At 37.0% G+C, this 13,546-nt stretch overlaps 1 protein-coding gene across 2 annotated transcripts in view; it reads right to left on the bottom strand.

Moving 5' to 3' along the window:
• Positions 1-338: 338 nt before the first annotated feature.
• The window catches only part of LOC138365414 (uncharacterized), a 158,997-nt gene continuing 145,789 nt past the window's right edge, over positions 339-13,546 (bottom strand). For both annotated transcript variants that reach the window (XM_069325732.1, XM_069325733.1), the window contains exon 4: positions 339-526. In XM_069325732.1, the coding sequence (XP_069181833.1) occupies positions 344-526 (183 nt within the window). In that variant the 3' untranslated portion in view covers positions 339-343. The remainder of the gene's footprint in view (positions 527-13,546) is intronic.

The raw sequence follows: 13,546 nt of genomic DNA, 5'->3' as shown, positions 1-13,546 counted from the left end.
CTTTGGGAGTTAAACTTCCAAATGTATCAATTTAGTAGTTAGTGTAGTTAGTTAATCCATGCATTAATTATTTCTAATGTGTTTATGAAATATTATGTCTATATTATATGTAGATTAACATTATAAAATTCACCCCCCCAAAAAAAAATGTGTAAGGGAATGCATCCACTTTAAATAGTAGTCTTTACAGTCCACTTATTCAAATTCATCTTGAATTAATTAATAAATTTATTATTATAAGATCCATAGATCACAGGTCTCAGAGCCCATGAAAATTTTTATGGTCCTCATGAATTTATGAATGATATTATATTTTGGAGTAAAATCCCCCCCACTATCTACATCAGCTTCTCAACAACATTAAATATAATTTGGCTCTCACCTCTCCAAGTTTCATTAAAATACCTCGACGACCAAAGTCTGAGTGGGCACAGGCTCGAGATGAGTACAGAACTCTGCCGTTCTCTGGACAATCGATTTTGTTCGTCATTATGGCCGCAATCTTACAGAAACGTGATTCCATCATCTGAAAATATTAAATAAATCATGATCTTTGCCTAATTAGTTTAACAGTAGGCTACTATTATTTACATAGGAGAATAAGAAAACTTGGTTTAACGCTTAACTAATGTGAATTACTGTAATGCAAATCAGTCTGTTTACATAGGTAATTTTGTTAAAAGATGAAATAATGGTGTGAATATATCTATAATGAGATCAACATTAGGCTTCTTTCAATTTGCATTTGAGATTCTCAAGGAGTATCTGGAATTCTTTTATCAATGCAATGGTATGTGTGACTGTCCTTGTCTCCAGTATAGATATTTTGGTGGAGACAAGCCATCATTATTTAACCAAAAGAGAGAAAATCTATGTAAAATTATTAAAGTAAACATTTATTTCATGGAAGTCAGCTGGTGGCTGGGAGGTCGCTGTCGCTGAAGTCTCTCTCCAATGAAACTAATACTGGGAGTTGGAGGTTTATTTTGGAGTATGTGTACATTGTATCTGAATCTTTTATGGGAGGAAAAATGGACTCATTTATAGAACCTACAAATGGAGTACGGTTATATGAGACTATATAGAGATTTATCAGGAAGCAAGGGGCAAGTGACATGGTAAACCAGTCAGGCGCCGCCGAGATATGGCAGAGAGAAAACACATTTACTGACAACTTTGATTTAGAAGGTTACATTCTACCAGATATTCAGATAAATAATATTTTTGTATTTATTCAAATAGCAGGTGATTCTAAAGTATTTTGAGGTACTACCAAATGGGATAAATAGAGAGAGAGAGTCCGGGTTTCCTAATTTATTTATGTGTCTGGTAACTATGGGTGTATTTGTGTTTGCTGTATAAATTTATGAATGCCGGACCAGAGTATTAAGGTTTACCATATTGCTTGTGTTCTTTGAAAAAGATAAACCACATTGGTTAGTGATTACTAATATGCCGATGTTTGTAGTTCTGTGGGATAGGGGGAGTTTTGTCCTGAATATTTTACCTTATTATTTGTATTTTATTTTTAAAAATATATTTTTGTTGGTTTTCAGACGTTCCTATACTCCTGTTGCAATTTCCCTTGGCTTATCTAGAAGGCTAACATCAATCATACTTACCTAGACAAACAAGCCAATTAATTGTAACTATATGACCAGAGAAATAGCCTAGGGACACAGCCAATCTTATGACTTTGAATAGCAAGGGCCAGGCCATGACAGAGTTAAACATAAGCAACAACATTTATAAAAGACTTTAACACTGAAACGGGTAGTAGATGTAACACAATAACTGGGTGGTCTGTACAGCCGTCGCAAAAGTGAGGAGCATCTTATAGAGTAAGTGTAATATACAGGAATTGATAGAATGTGTTCTAGGCTCCCACAAAATCCTAGTGTATAGAAATTTTGATTTTAAATATTGGTGTACTATAAGTGAGCTGTTTATGTGTTCTATTTTATTATTTGTGTATATTTCAGTAATCTTTATGAAAAGGTTTCTAAAAATATCTACATCTGTGTATTCTCGTATGAAAAAAATTACTAGTTGATATGGCAGTCAAGAAGAAACAAGCAGTATCCCCACCAGCTTTTACAAACTAATTCTCAGTTAAAAGAAAAAGTGGTGGTGGAGCTTAAATTTTGATTTCGAGTTTGGAGTTATTATAATGTATTGTTATAACGTATTTACACCATCACAGGGCTATCGCCACTGATACCACCAACAAACGAGTTGTTACAAATTATGACTTGAACTTAGTTACTTGAAACTACTTAATGATGCCACCACCTACACCTTTGATGGACATGAGAACTTTACAGTGACCGGCGACGAAGGATATCGGCCATAGGGGAGTTAACGATGTGAGTTAAAGATATCACTTGAGGGGGGAGGGGGTGAGAACATGGTCGACTCTCCACTATTTACTGGCAACTCTCTATGAATAAATAACAGGTACGAATGGATATACCAGATGGACAGTATAGTATTATATATTTATGTAATTAGTAAAATATAAAAATCCTAATTTATCTTCCCTATCAAGGCAATAGAATTATCAACACTTCATGATGTTAGAACATGAGGGTCCAGTACTCACTCAAGATACAGCAGTGATGAAGCTTCCGTATAGACACCAGATCGTCAGTCTCCCTCCCCCAGTGATGCCCAACACTAGACCTCAGACTCCTGTCTCGTCTGAGACCCAGAACACCCTCTCTCTCTCTCTCTCTTTCCCCCCTCGATGATGATGATGAAGATTAAGCCACCAGAAAGGTGGCACGGGCATGAATAGCCCGTAAGTGATGGCCTTATTGAGCCAGGTGCGAGTGCACCCTGCGTGACAGGAGATGTTTCCCGTGCTCTCTCCGTAAAAATAGATTCAGTAGCACAACATATGGTTGACAAACCCAGTGTTTAGGGTCTAAAAGCGGCAAAAAATATAGCCTAATGGCGGTTGGTAAACACTATGGTCTATTATTGCATATGGGAATGTATATGACAGAACGGTTGTTCACTGGGGTAGATGAGCAAATTTTCATACAGGAATTTCTAAAGCAGTTCCAGTCAACCTGTAGTACAAATGTTATAGCTACAGGAAATGTGGAGACTGTTTTTTCACAATTAGGGTTATAAACTCATGGAACCATCTACCATCCAAAGCCGTAAATGGCAAAACGCTGCCGAATTGTAAGATCCAGTTTGAAAAAATCAACAGGACAACTGGGGAAACCTTTGAAAGGCCGTTAAGCTTCTTGTCTTCGTCGAGGCCAATTCAATGTTAGTTTTTTTTTTGCAGGGATATTTCTGCACGGGCCCTAAGCCTCTGGCTGGCCCACTAAGTGTTGCTTGTTTGTTTTACTTGGGCGGAGTATGAGTATTTATGACTCGTATGGTCGCTTCAGTAAGATTTGGCCATATGTGTTTAACAACTTCTTCTGCTCTGTTGAATCTAAGTTGAAATCTTAATGAGTTTGTAACTGTGCACTGTGTTAGATAATGTTCCAGTGGTCTGTCTGGCATTTCTCTACAGTGCTGACATTTCCTCTCATCTTCCGGAACCTGTAAGCCTATTTCCCATGCACATGGGTATCCAAGCCTGATGCGATGTAAGTGTACTTCTGTTGCTCTACTGCTCTCAATGTAAGTGGCCCTCCGGTAAATCAAGTGAAGCTTCTTCTACAAAACTGCTCTTCTACGTTGCTGGTGAAAAAACAAAACAATGACCGAATATGTACTGTTTCAGTGCTATCATCAGGATTCTCATAATAGCTGCATTGTGTCGAGAATTAGCTACGTGTATAATATGTTCGGAGGAAAAATCTTGCTGCATGACGTGCCGTCATCAGTGGCCTGGTGTGTGGCGGCGCTACCACACACTACAGTGGTGTTTTTTTGTGCGTGGTGACAGGTGAGGTAGGTGGTTACAATTGGTGGCTGTGGTAGTTGGTTGTGTTTGATGGGTGGTGACAGGAGTTGTAGGTGGTTGTGGTTGATAATTGCGTCTGGTGGGTGGTAGATGCTTGTGGTTGCTGGCAGTGGTGGTGATGGTAGTTGATTGCTGTAGTTGGTGAGAAGAGTGGTTGAATGCATTGGTGGTTGATGGTTGCGTTTGGTGGCAATGTTGGTTGACTGTTATGGTTGGTAGCATTTGTTGTCCATTGCTGTGGTTGGTGGCAATGGTGGTTATTTATTTTTGTTGTTGCAGTAGTGTTTTATTGTTGTGGTTGGTGGCAGTGGTTGTTGAATGTTGTAGTTGGTGGTAGTGGTAGTTGATTGTTGAGGGTAATGAAGTGGTTGTTGGCATTGGTGGTTAATGGTTGTGATTGGTGACAGTAGTGATTGAAGGAAGTTGATGGTTGTTGTTGGTGGTTGATGGGTGTAGTGGTTGATGGTTGTGGTTGGTCATAGTTGTAGTTGACAATTGTGGTAGGTGGCAGTGGTGGTTGATGGTTGTGATTGATTGAAGTGCTTTTAGGGTTGTGGTAGTGGTAGTTGATGGTTATGCTTGCTGGAAATAGTGGTTGATGGTTGTAGTTAGTGAAAGTGGACGTTGCTTGATTTCAATGGTAACTGGTGATTTATTGTTGTGGTTTGTTGCAGTGGTAGTTAGTTATTGTCATTGTTGGCAGCGGTGGTTAATTGTTGTGGTTGGTGGCATGGGTAGTTGGTGCCAGTGGCGGTTGACGGCAGTTGATGTTGTTTGTTGAGGTTGGTGTTGGAAATATCCAACACTTATTCTTCATTTAATACTCTGATAAATGATTCTTGTATTAACCATAGTAATTTACTAATATTACTAACTTGTAGATTAATCATATTAATTCATTTCCTACTGTGCAAATTAAGTTACCGAATATTTGTACATCAAGACGTGGATGTGTCCAATCACTTAGCAAAGGGAAATAATATCTACATACCAGAGAATTAAATTCTATACTCACTACATATCAGTATTCTATATTAAGAATTAATGACTGATGCTATACAAACCAGTGATCACATCAATTCGCATTATTAGCTGAAGATCATATGATAACAGTAATCTCTGTTATCCCTGAGTTAACATAGATGAATGAAATTCTACCTCCACTTCTCGTCTATATAAACTCTCTTCATAATAATTAATATATGATGAGAATCTATATAACATCACCTCCTTATATTATCAAACCCAGCCTTATTGTCTCACGAAATAGAGTAATCATTAGGAGAAAAATTCTCTGTTTTATCGCTACATGGCTTTGCACATGTGTCAACGAGACTGGGAAGAGGGAGGAGAGAAGCGCCATTTTACTTACTCACTTACCTTCCACGAGGAGAGGTACTCATTCTTACGCTGACTTACCTGGCGAGAGCGAGAGCGGCCATCTTGTCGACTAGGTGGTACACACGGAGTTTACGTAATTTAACGGGCCATTCAGAGGACATTCATGCAGCAGCGAGTGTCTGGGCACCGCAATGACTCCAGCATAGATCAAATAGTCGTTTCGTCGACACCAGCTGGTTAAATTGCATAGTTTTGTACTTATTGAGATCTCCTAATGACAAACGTGTAAACTTGCTGGTCGTTATGAGGTGGGCCTGCTCTTAACAAAAAGTAAGCCCCACTCTGGACTACGCTCTCCCATTTATTTAGAGATAGAGAAAAAATTTTCTTGAAGTAGACAGTTTTAACAAATCCATTGTAATTTCAGCTTGCGCCAGAGCAACACGAGGGAAGATAAGCCTTTCCTCCATGCGTGATCCAGGATCGCATGTCTAGACAAGCCTAGTGAAGTTTGATGCACACTTCTATCTCGTTCTTACAGCTAAGCTGTCTTAATTATTTTGTAGTACTAACTATTAATGCATTATTGATCTTCCAAATAAGATCGTTTTCATTTAATAACCATTTATTAGCCATTTAATATTTACTGATATTCTCCAAATATCTTAATGGCGTAATGATGTCAATTGACATTTATTTCATTGTACAATAGTTTGTACAATCTAATTTCATATCTATGATTTATTCTGATGAAGAACCAGTGTCGGATGATTGTGCTAGTGACGTAATAGTTTCTTAGCACCTCTACCCCCCATAATAGGAAATGACATTGCAGACGAAGCTGCAAAACTTGCAAGTAAGAGATGAAATGTAGACATTTACATACTACAGAGTCTATCACAGATTAAGAAAGTTATTAGAAACAGAGCAATGCAAAAGATGTACAGTGACCACAACACAGCAGTTGCAACATCAGGATCTGCGGGTTGGTACAAGAATTCAACAAACTACGAACCACTTAGTTTGATGAAAGGAAGCAGTAGAACAACAGAAGTACACTTACATCGCATCAGGCTTGGATACCTATGTGCATGGGAAATAGGCTTACAGGTTCCGGAAGATGAGAGGAAATGTCAGCACCATGGAGAAATGTCTGACAGACCACTGGAACATTATCTAGCACAGTGCACAGTTACAAACCCATTAAGATTTCAACTTAGATTCAACAGAGCAGAAGATGTTGTTAAACACATATGGCCAAATCTTACTGAAGCGACCTTACGAGTCATAAATACTCATACTTCGCCCAAGTAAAACAGAAACAAGCAACACTTAGTGGGCCAGCCAGAGGCTTAGGGTCTGCCCAGGAATATCCCTGAAAAAAAACAGTACCCCCCAATTTGTGCAAGTGAGTTTGGCTCTTAATTTAATTATAATATGTAATCCTATTAATGTTTTCATATCACATTATAAATTCCTAAAAATCCATAGGCACTAGTTCATGGATTGCATTTCAATACATTTGCTCATTTCAGTTTTCCCCTTTTTCACAAAAAGGTGAGGTCCTTCATAACTATCGAATATATGATTATTTTTATTAATATATTTGAGTCAAATTTTCCCACACAAATTTTGGTCCTTATCGAACCAAATAAGCCATAACTAATTATTTATTAACACTAACTCTTGTGTGTTATCATTATTAGACTATTTATACATATATTCCATTTTTTACTGCTGTCAGCAGACTGTCCATTAATATTTTGTACAAATACTTCATGTATAAAGTAGCCTTAGTGGGTCATAGTCAATTGCCCACCACCCTCAGACCTATACCTCACACCCAGGTAAGAATTTTTATGTCACCAGGAGCAACTGCTCACAATTTTTATAATGATCCAATATTAACAATTGCGTTAGAATGGCCTCACCATCTAACTATAATTTATTTCCATGGTAATGACATACATCCTTCTCACCAACTAGTGGATATAATAAATCATTTAAAAACTATTATCAGTTCATTCTAACTAATTAGCAACTCTGTTAGTGGAACTCTGCAAACTAATTAGTGGAACCTCGTCAACTGACAAGTGATAATGTTGGGGAGTAAATCCTGAATACTATCAGCGCTCTGCTAAATATATGAATTTTCGGCTGACAAAAAGAGTAACGCTGAAAACCACTTATATTCACTTTACAGCTAGACCATATAGACAGAGCTTGGACCCAGACGGTGTACATCTGTCAGGAGAGTCCAGGTCCCATGTGGTCAACAAATTAGTTAATACTATCAACCACCATAGAAGGTTGTGGCTAGCGAGCCAAACTTAGTTGTACATACTTATAATTTTCACTTGTGTTTATAAGTTCACATATCATATATCATCTATATATCAAAATTAAAAAAAATCCCCCCAAAACATAGCATTATTCTATTCATCTTACTGCACCATTACTTACATTTATGCCAATTTCTAAAGGGGGTAGAATTGATACAAGACTGAATAGAATAGTACAAGACTGTAATTGTACTGAGGCATATACAAGTGCAGCCTAAATTATTTAGTCATTTTTTTAGGTAGGAATTATTTCAACTAGTTCTGTACTAGACAGTACTGGTGCGTATATTTTTACCATTCTGCTGACCCTAAGCAGGGTGGGATCTATAATTACTAATTGTGCATTTACTATTATCTTGTGTATCCTTTGAGTGATACTGAATGTCACTATCCCATCAAATGGTGATTTTGATGAACTAACCAGACGAATCCCAGTAGTAACATTTAAGTACTACTCATATATTAGTCATCCATTATTAGAAAGGTAACCCAAACTCCAAACAAGGTAATGTGTAGCCTAGTCAAGAATATATTAGGCTGTTATATTGATATTGAGCTCTGTCACATGAGTCAATATCTCAGTTACGTTAGTAACAACTATATTCCATCCAATCAGCCTTTGAGCACCAAGATGGATGCGGCTGGATGAATGAAAAGGACCCTTACAGGTCTGAAAGGTCACTTGACCCGACAGATTAACAAATGTCAAGATCGGTCTCAATAGTTCCCTGATGACTATATAGAGCTAAAAAGCTACCTTCAAGTTGCCGAAAGTAAATTTGGACAGATTAAAGAACATATGAATTTATACTTGTCTGAACTCTACAAGACTTCAATAGACAAAACTGAACTTGATGACATTGTAAGTAATTTAACCCAGTACGAAGATGACGTACAGGTTAAACAACTACCCTTTAAAAAGCTAATTGCTAAAAATCAAGTAGTCGCATCATCTACAACTCTTCAAGAACCTGAAGTCAAATTACCCCAGATAAGTCTACCCACCTTCTCTGGTAGAGAGAATGAAAGTTGGGATGATTTCTGAAATAAATTTGCGGATGCTGTTGGCTCCAAAACTAACATTCTCAAAACTACCAAGTTCACCTATTTACAAGGTCTATTACGAGATTAATCTTTGAAAGTAATCTCAAACTTAAACCTGACCAGTGATGGTTACGACCTAGCTGTTCAATTGCTTAAGAGCAACAATGAAAGGACTATTACTATTTTAGTTCAAAAAAGTTACTGGATCTACCAGCCACTAATAATTCTACAGATTCTCTTCAAACCTTTAGGTTAGAACTAAAGTTTTTACTCAAGGCCTTAAGCCTCAAAGTTCAACTTCAGACTCCTAAATGGATAACACGAGTAGTTGTAAGACGTAAGTTACTAAGGGAAACTTTGGACAAACTGTGTACTTTATACAACAAAACCTCTCTGACTATGTCTGAGATCACAGAAGGCTCCCTAGTCGAGAGACAAAGAGCCAATCAAGATGGAAAATGTGTTTCAAACCCTTCTACTAATTCTCATCGTAAACCCCAAAGTGCTACAACTACTGTAATAAACCCAAACTTAACTAAATAATCTCCTAAATGGAAATCTGGTTATGTGGGTACATATACAGTAAACCCCTCAACCCCAGTAGTGAGTGTAACTCCTAAATCTCTTCTTACGATAAAGAAGTGTCTGCTCTGTAATAATGAACTTTCAAGTTCATTATTACAGAGTAGGTAGGTATTACACTTTCAAGTGTAATACCTACCCAGACCGTAATTCTAGTCTCCAAGAACTACACAAATGCACCAAATGCATGGGTCCTCATGACCACAATGACTGTACAATCACCTTACGTGTGTGCAACAAGCGCAACAAAGGTAGACATCATTATACCTTGTGTGGTAATGATAAATCAAGATCAGCAAATTCTCATAAAAATTCCACAAAATTGTACAGTACAGTAAATCTGTACAGTATTGGAAAGTACATCAGAACATAAGTATACTTACAACAGAGTCGTGTAACACAACTACATTGCCTACGGCTCAATTAATATTAATCAACAAGGAGTCTAGGATTTCCAATCCTGGTCTCTTTGACCAAGGTTCAAAGATCTTCATATCTCAAAATTTAGTTGATCAGTTAAAACTGGAAACTACCAATCGAGTGAATTTAAATATTTCTGGATTCTTAACAAATAGTGGACCTCGTGATTACCAAGTTGTCAAGTGTTGGTACGTCTAGGAGGCTGCAGTAGCCCAATACAAGCCATCGCTGTTGACAAGATCCCCTCTGATCTACATGTTACAGGTCTTGGTCACACAGTCAAACTTCTTAAACGCAGCGTTGTTAGGCTAGCGGATTATAAAATAAATTCAGACTGTCTCAGCGAGGTAGGTATTCTCATTGGAGCTGACTATTACTATAGATTTATTACCGGATGCACCAGGCAACGAGGTAAGAATTTCTTGCTGTCAGCTGGAAGGAAATTACTCACATGACTGGTGCTGATCCAGCAAAAATCTAAATATACTAGTAATCAGCAAAATAGTTCAATAGTGGTGTGACTAGGCTTAAAACAGTCACCACTACAAATCAGAAATGTAGCCGAGGATGATGAGTCTAATCCCCCTGTATACAAAATTATGAGATTTAGACGTCTTGGGTATAGTCCCTGAGCAACCTAGTCCAGACGACACATGAACTTACCAACAATATCTTGATACGGTTATCTATAAAGATAACCAATATTGGGTTAAGTTGCCATGGAAGCTGAACCACCCCCAGCTTCCTGCAAATTATTTTAGGCATCAACTCAATTAAAATCACAGTTAGTTAGGCTACAGAAGAAGCCTGACAAACTACAACTGCATCATGAATTGATACTGCAACAACTTGCGTACGAATTTATAAAAGTTGTTGACCAAGAAAACCATAAATTAGGCTATAATTTGCCACATCATGCTGTCATGAAAGTTTAAGTGACGACATTGATTAGAATTGTGTTCAACTGCAGTGCCAAAATAAAGGCAAACAGTGTGTCATTAAATGATTGTTTACAAACTGGACCTAGTCTAACCCCAAAGACTACAAGATGTTTTGTTACGATTTCGCTCCGGCATTTTCGCCTATACGGCTGACACCAGTAAGACCTTTTTTAGAGTAGGCTTGCATGAGGAAGATCGTGACTTTACTAAATTTCTCTGGGAAAAGATCTGCAGGATGCTAATAGTGACGTCATCACTTATTGGTTTGCATTAGTTCTGTTCAGCAACATCTTCACCATTCTTACTCCAAGCCACCTTGGATACTCATTTGAAGAAATCTAATCGCTCCTACATGGCTGAAATTAGCAACAACCTGTACGTCGATAATTTCAGGGAACAACTGATGATGAAAACAAATTAGTGGAAATATATGATGAGGCTAACAGCAAACTATTAGGAGCCAATATGCCCTTACAGTCGTGGGCCTCAAATAAGTAACAATTGATTCAGATAATCGAGAAAGTTTCCTGATTATAAAGTACCAAACAAATTGAAAGCACTAGGTATGGAATGGAATACTTCCACGGACGAATTATATATTATGTCAGTGGAAATCAATGATTCCCCTCCCCCAACCATGAGAAAGTTACTCTCACATGTCAGTAAACCATTTGATCCTTTTGGCTTACTTAGTCCTATTTTAATTAAGGGCAAACTCCTCATGCAGGAGTGCTGGCAAATTAATATGGGATGGGATGAACCGTTGCCAGATGATCTCCAAGACAATGGCAGCAATTAATTCCAGATTATAGTAAACTTAGTATTCTGAAATTTCCACGCAATGCCTTAGGACTAAATCTGGCTCATTGCCTGATCAATGTTACGTATCCTTAGTTGGATAGGTGTATAAATCATGATAAAACTTATTAAGTTCCATTTTCATTATTTGTATATATATATATATTATATATATATATATATATATATATATATATATAGATATATATATATATATTATATATATATATATATGTCGTACCTAGTAGCCAGAACGCACTTTTCCTACTATGCAAGGCCCGATTTGCCTAATAAGCCAAGTTTTCCTGAATTAATATATTTTCTCTAATTTTTTTCTTATGAAACGATAAAGCTACCCATTTCATAATGAATGAGGTCAATGTTTTTTTATTGTAGTTAAAATTAACGTAGATATATGACCGAACCTAACCAACCCTACCTAACCTAACCTAACCTATCTTTATAGGTTAGGTTAGGTTAGGTAGCCTAAAAAGTTAGGTTAGGTTAGGTTAGGTAGGTTAGGTAGTCGAAAAACAATTAATTCATGAAAATTTGGCTTATTAGGCAAATCGGGCCTTGCATAGTAGGCATAGAAGTGCGTTCTGGCTACTAGGTTAGGTTAGGTTAGGTTAGGTTAGGTTAGGTTAGGTAGGTTAGGTAGTCGAAAAACAATTAATTCATGAAAACTTGGCTTATTAGGCAAATCGGGCCCTGCATAGAAGGCTGAGAAGTGCGTTCTGGCAACTAGGTACGACATATATATATATATATATATATATATATATATATATATATATATATATATATTAGTATATTTTGGTAGCAGTCTTTCCTGTAGACATATTTTATTAAATATGACCGAAAAAGTAAGATTAATAATTCTAACACGAATTTTCTCAATCTACGAAAGTATGTAGCATAATGTACGAAAGATTGAGAAAATTCGTGTTAGAATTATTAATCTTACTTTTTCGGTCATATTTAATAAAATATATATATATATATATATATATTATTAAATATGACCGAAAAAGTAAGATTAATAATTCTAACGCGAATTTTCTCAATCTATCGTACATTACGCTTCACTGTTGGAGGTAAATAAAAAATTAATTCTCCAAAATTCATTTTTATTTCTAGTCTGACGCGACACGGGCGCGTTTCGTAAAACTTATTACATTTTCAAAGACTTTAGTTCACAAATACACAACTGAATAGAACTTACGTATCTCCGAGTTTATATCTACATTTGAGTGAGGTGGGAGGGGTGATGTGGCATTAACACAAGACAGAACAAGAGGGGATATTAATAGGGTATTAAAAGTATCAACACAAGACAGAACACAAACAATGGGTATTGAATAGAAGTGTTTGTAGAAAGCCTATTGGTCCATATTTCTTGATGCTTCTATATTGGAGCGGAGTCTTGAGGTGGGTAGAATATAGTTGTGCAATAATTGGCTGTGGATTGCTGGTGTTGACTTCTTGATGTGTAGTGCCTCGCAAACGTCAAGCCGCCTGCTATCGCTGTATCTATCGATGATTTCTGTGTTGTTTACTAGGATTTCTCTGGCGATGGTTTGGTTGGGAAGAGATTATATGTTCCTTAATGGAGCCCTGTTGCTTATGCATCGTTAAACGCCTAGAAAGAGATGTTGTTGTCTTGCCTATATACTGGGTTTTTTGGAGCTTACAGTCCCCAAGTGGGCATTTGAAGGCATAGACGACGTTAGTCTCTTTTAAAGCGTTCTGTTTTGTGTCTGGAGAGTTTCTCATGAGTAGGCTGGCCGTTTTTCTGGTTTTATAGTAAATCGTCAGTTGTATCCTCTGATTTTTGTCTGTAGGGATAACGTTTCTATTAACAATATCTTTCAGGACCCTTTCCTCCGTTTTATGAGCTGTGGAAAAGAAGTTCCTGTAAAATAGTCTAATAGTCTAATAGTCTGCCCTATTAGACTATTAGGCTGAGAAGTGCGTTCTGGCTACTAGGTACGACATATATATATAATATATATATATATATATATATATATATATATATATATATATATATATATATATATATGTCGTACCTAGTAGCCAGAACGCACTTCTCAGCCTACTATGCAAGGCCCGATTTGCCTAATAAGCCAAGTTTTCATGAATTA

The sequence above is a fragment of the Procambarus clarkii genome, chromosome 16 (assembly GCF_040958095.1).
Source record: "Procambarus clarkii isolate CNS0578487 chromosome 16, FALCON_Pclarkii_2.0, whole genome shotgun sequence".
NCBI classification, from domain to species: Eukaryota; Metazoa; Arthropoda; class Malacostraca; order Decapoda; family Cambaridae; genus Procambarus; species Procambarus clarkii.
This window is presented reverse-complemented; position numbering and strand designations above follow the sequence as displayed.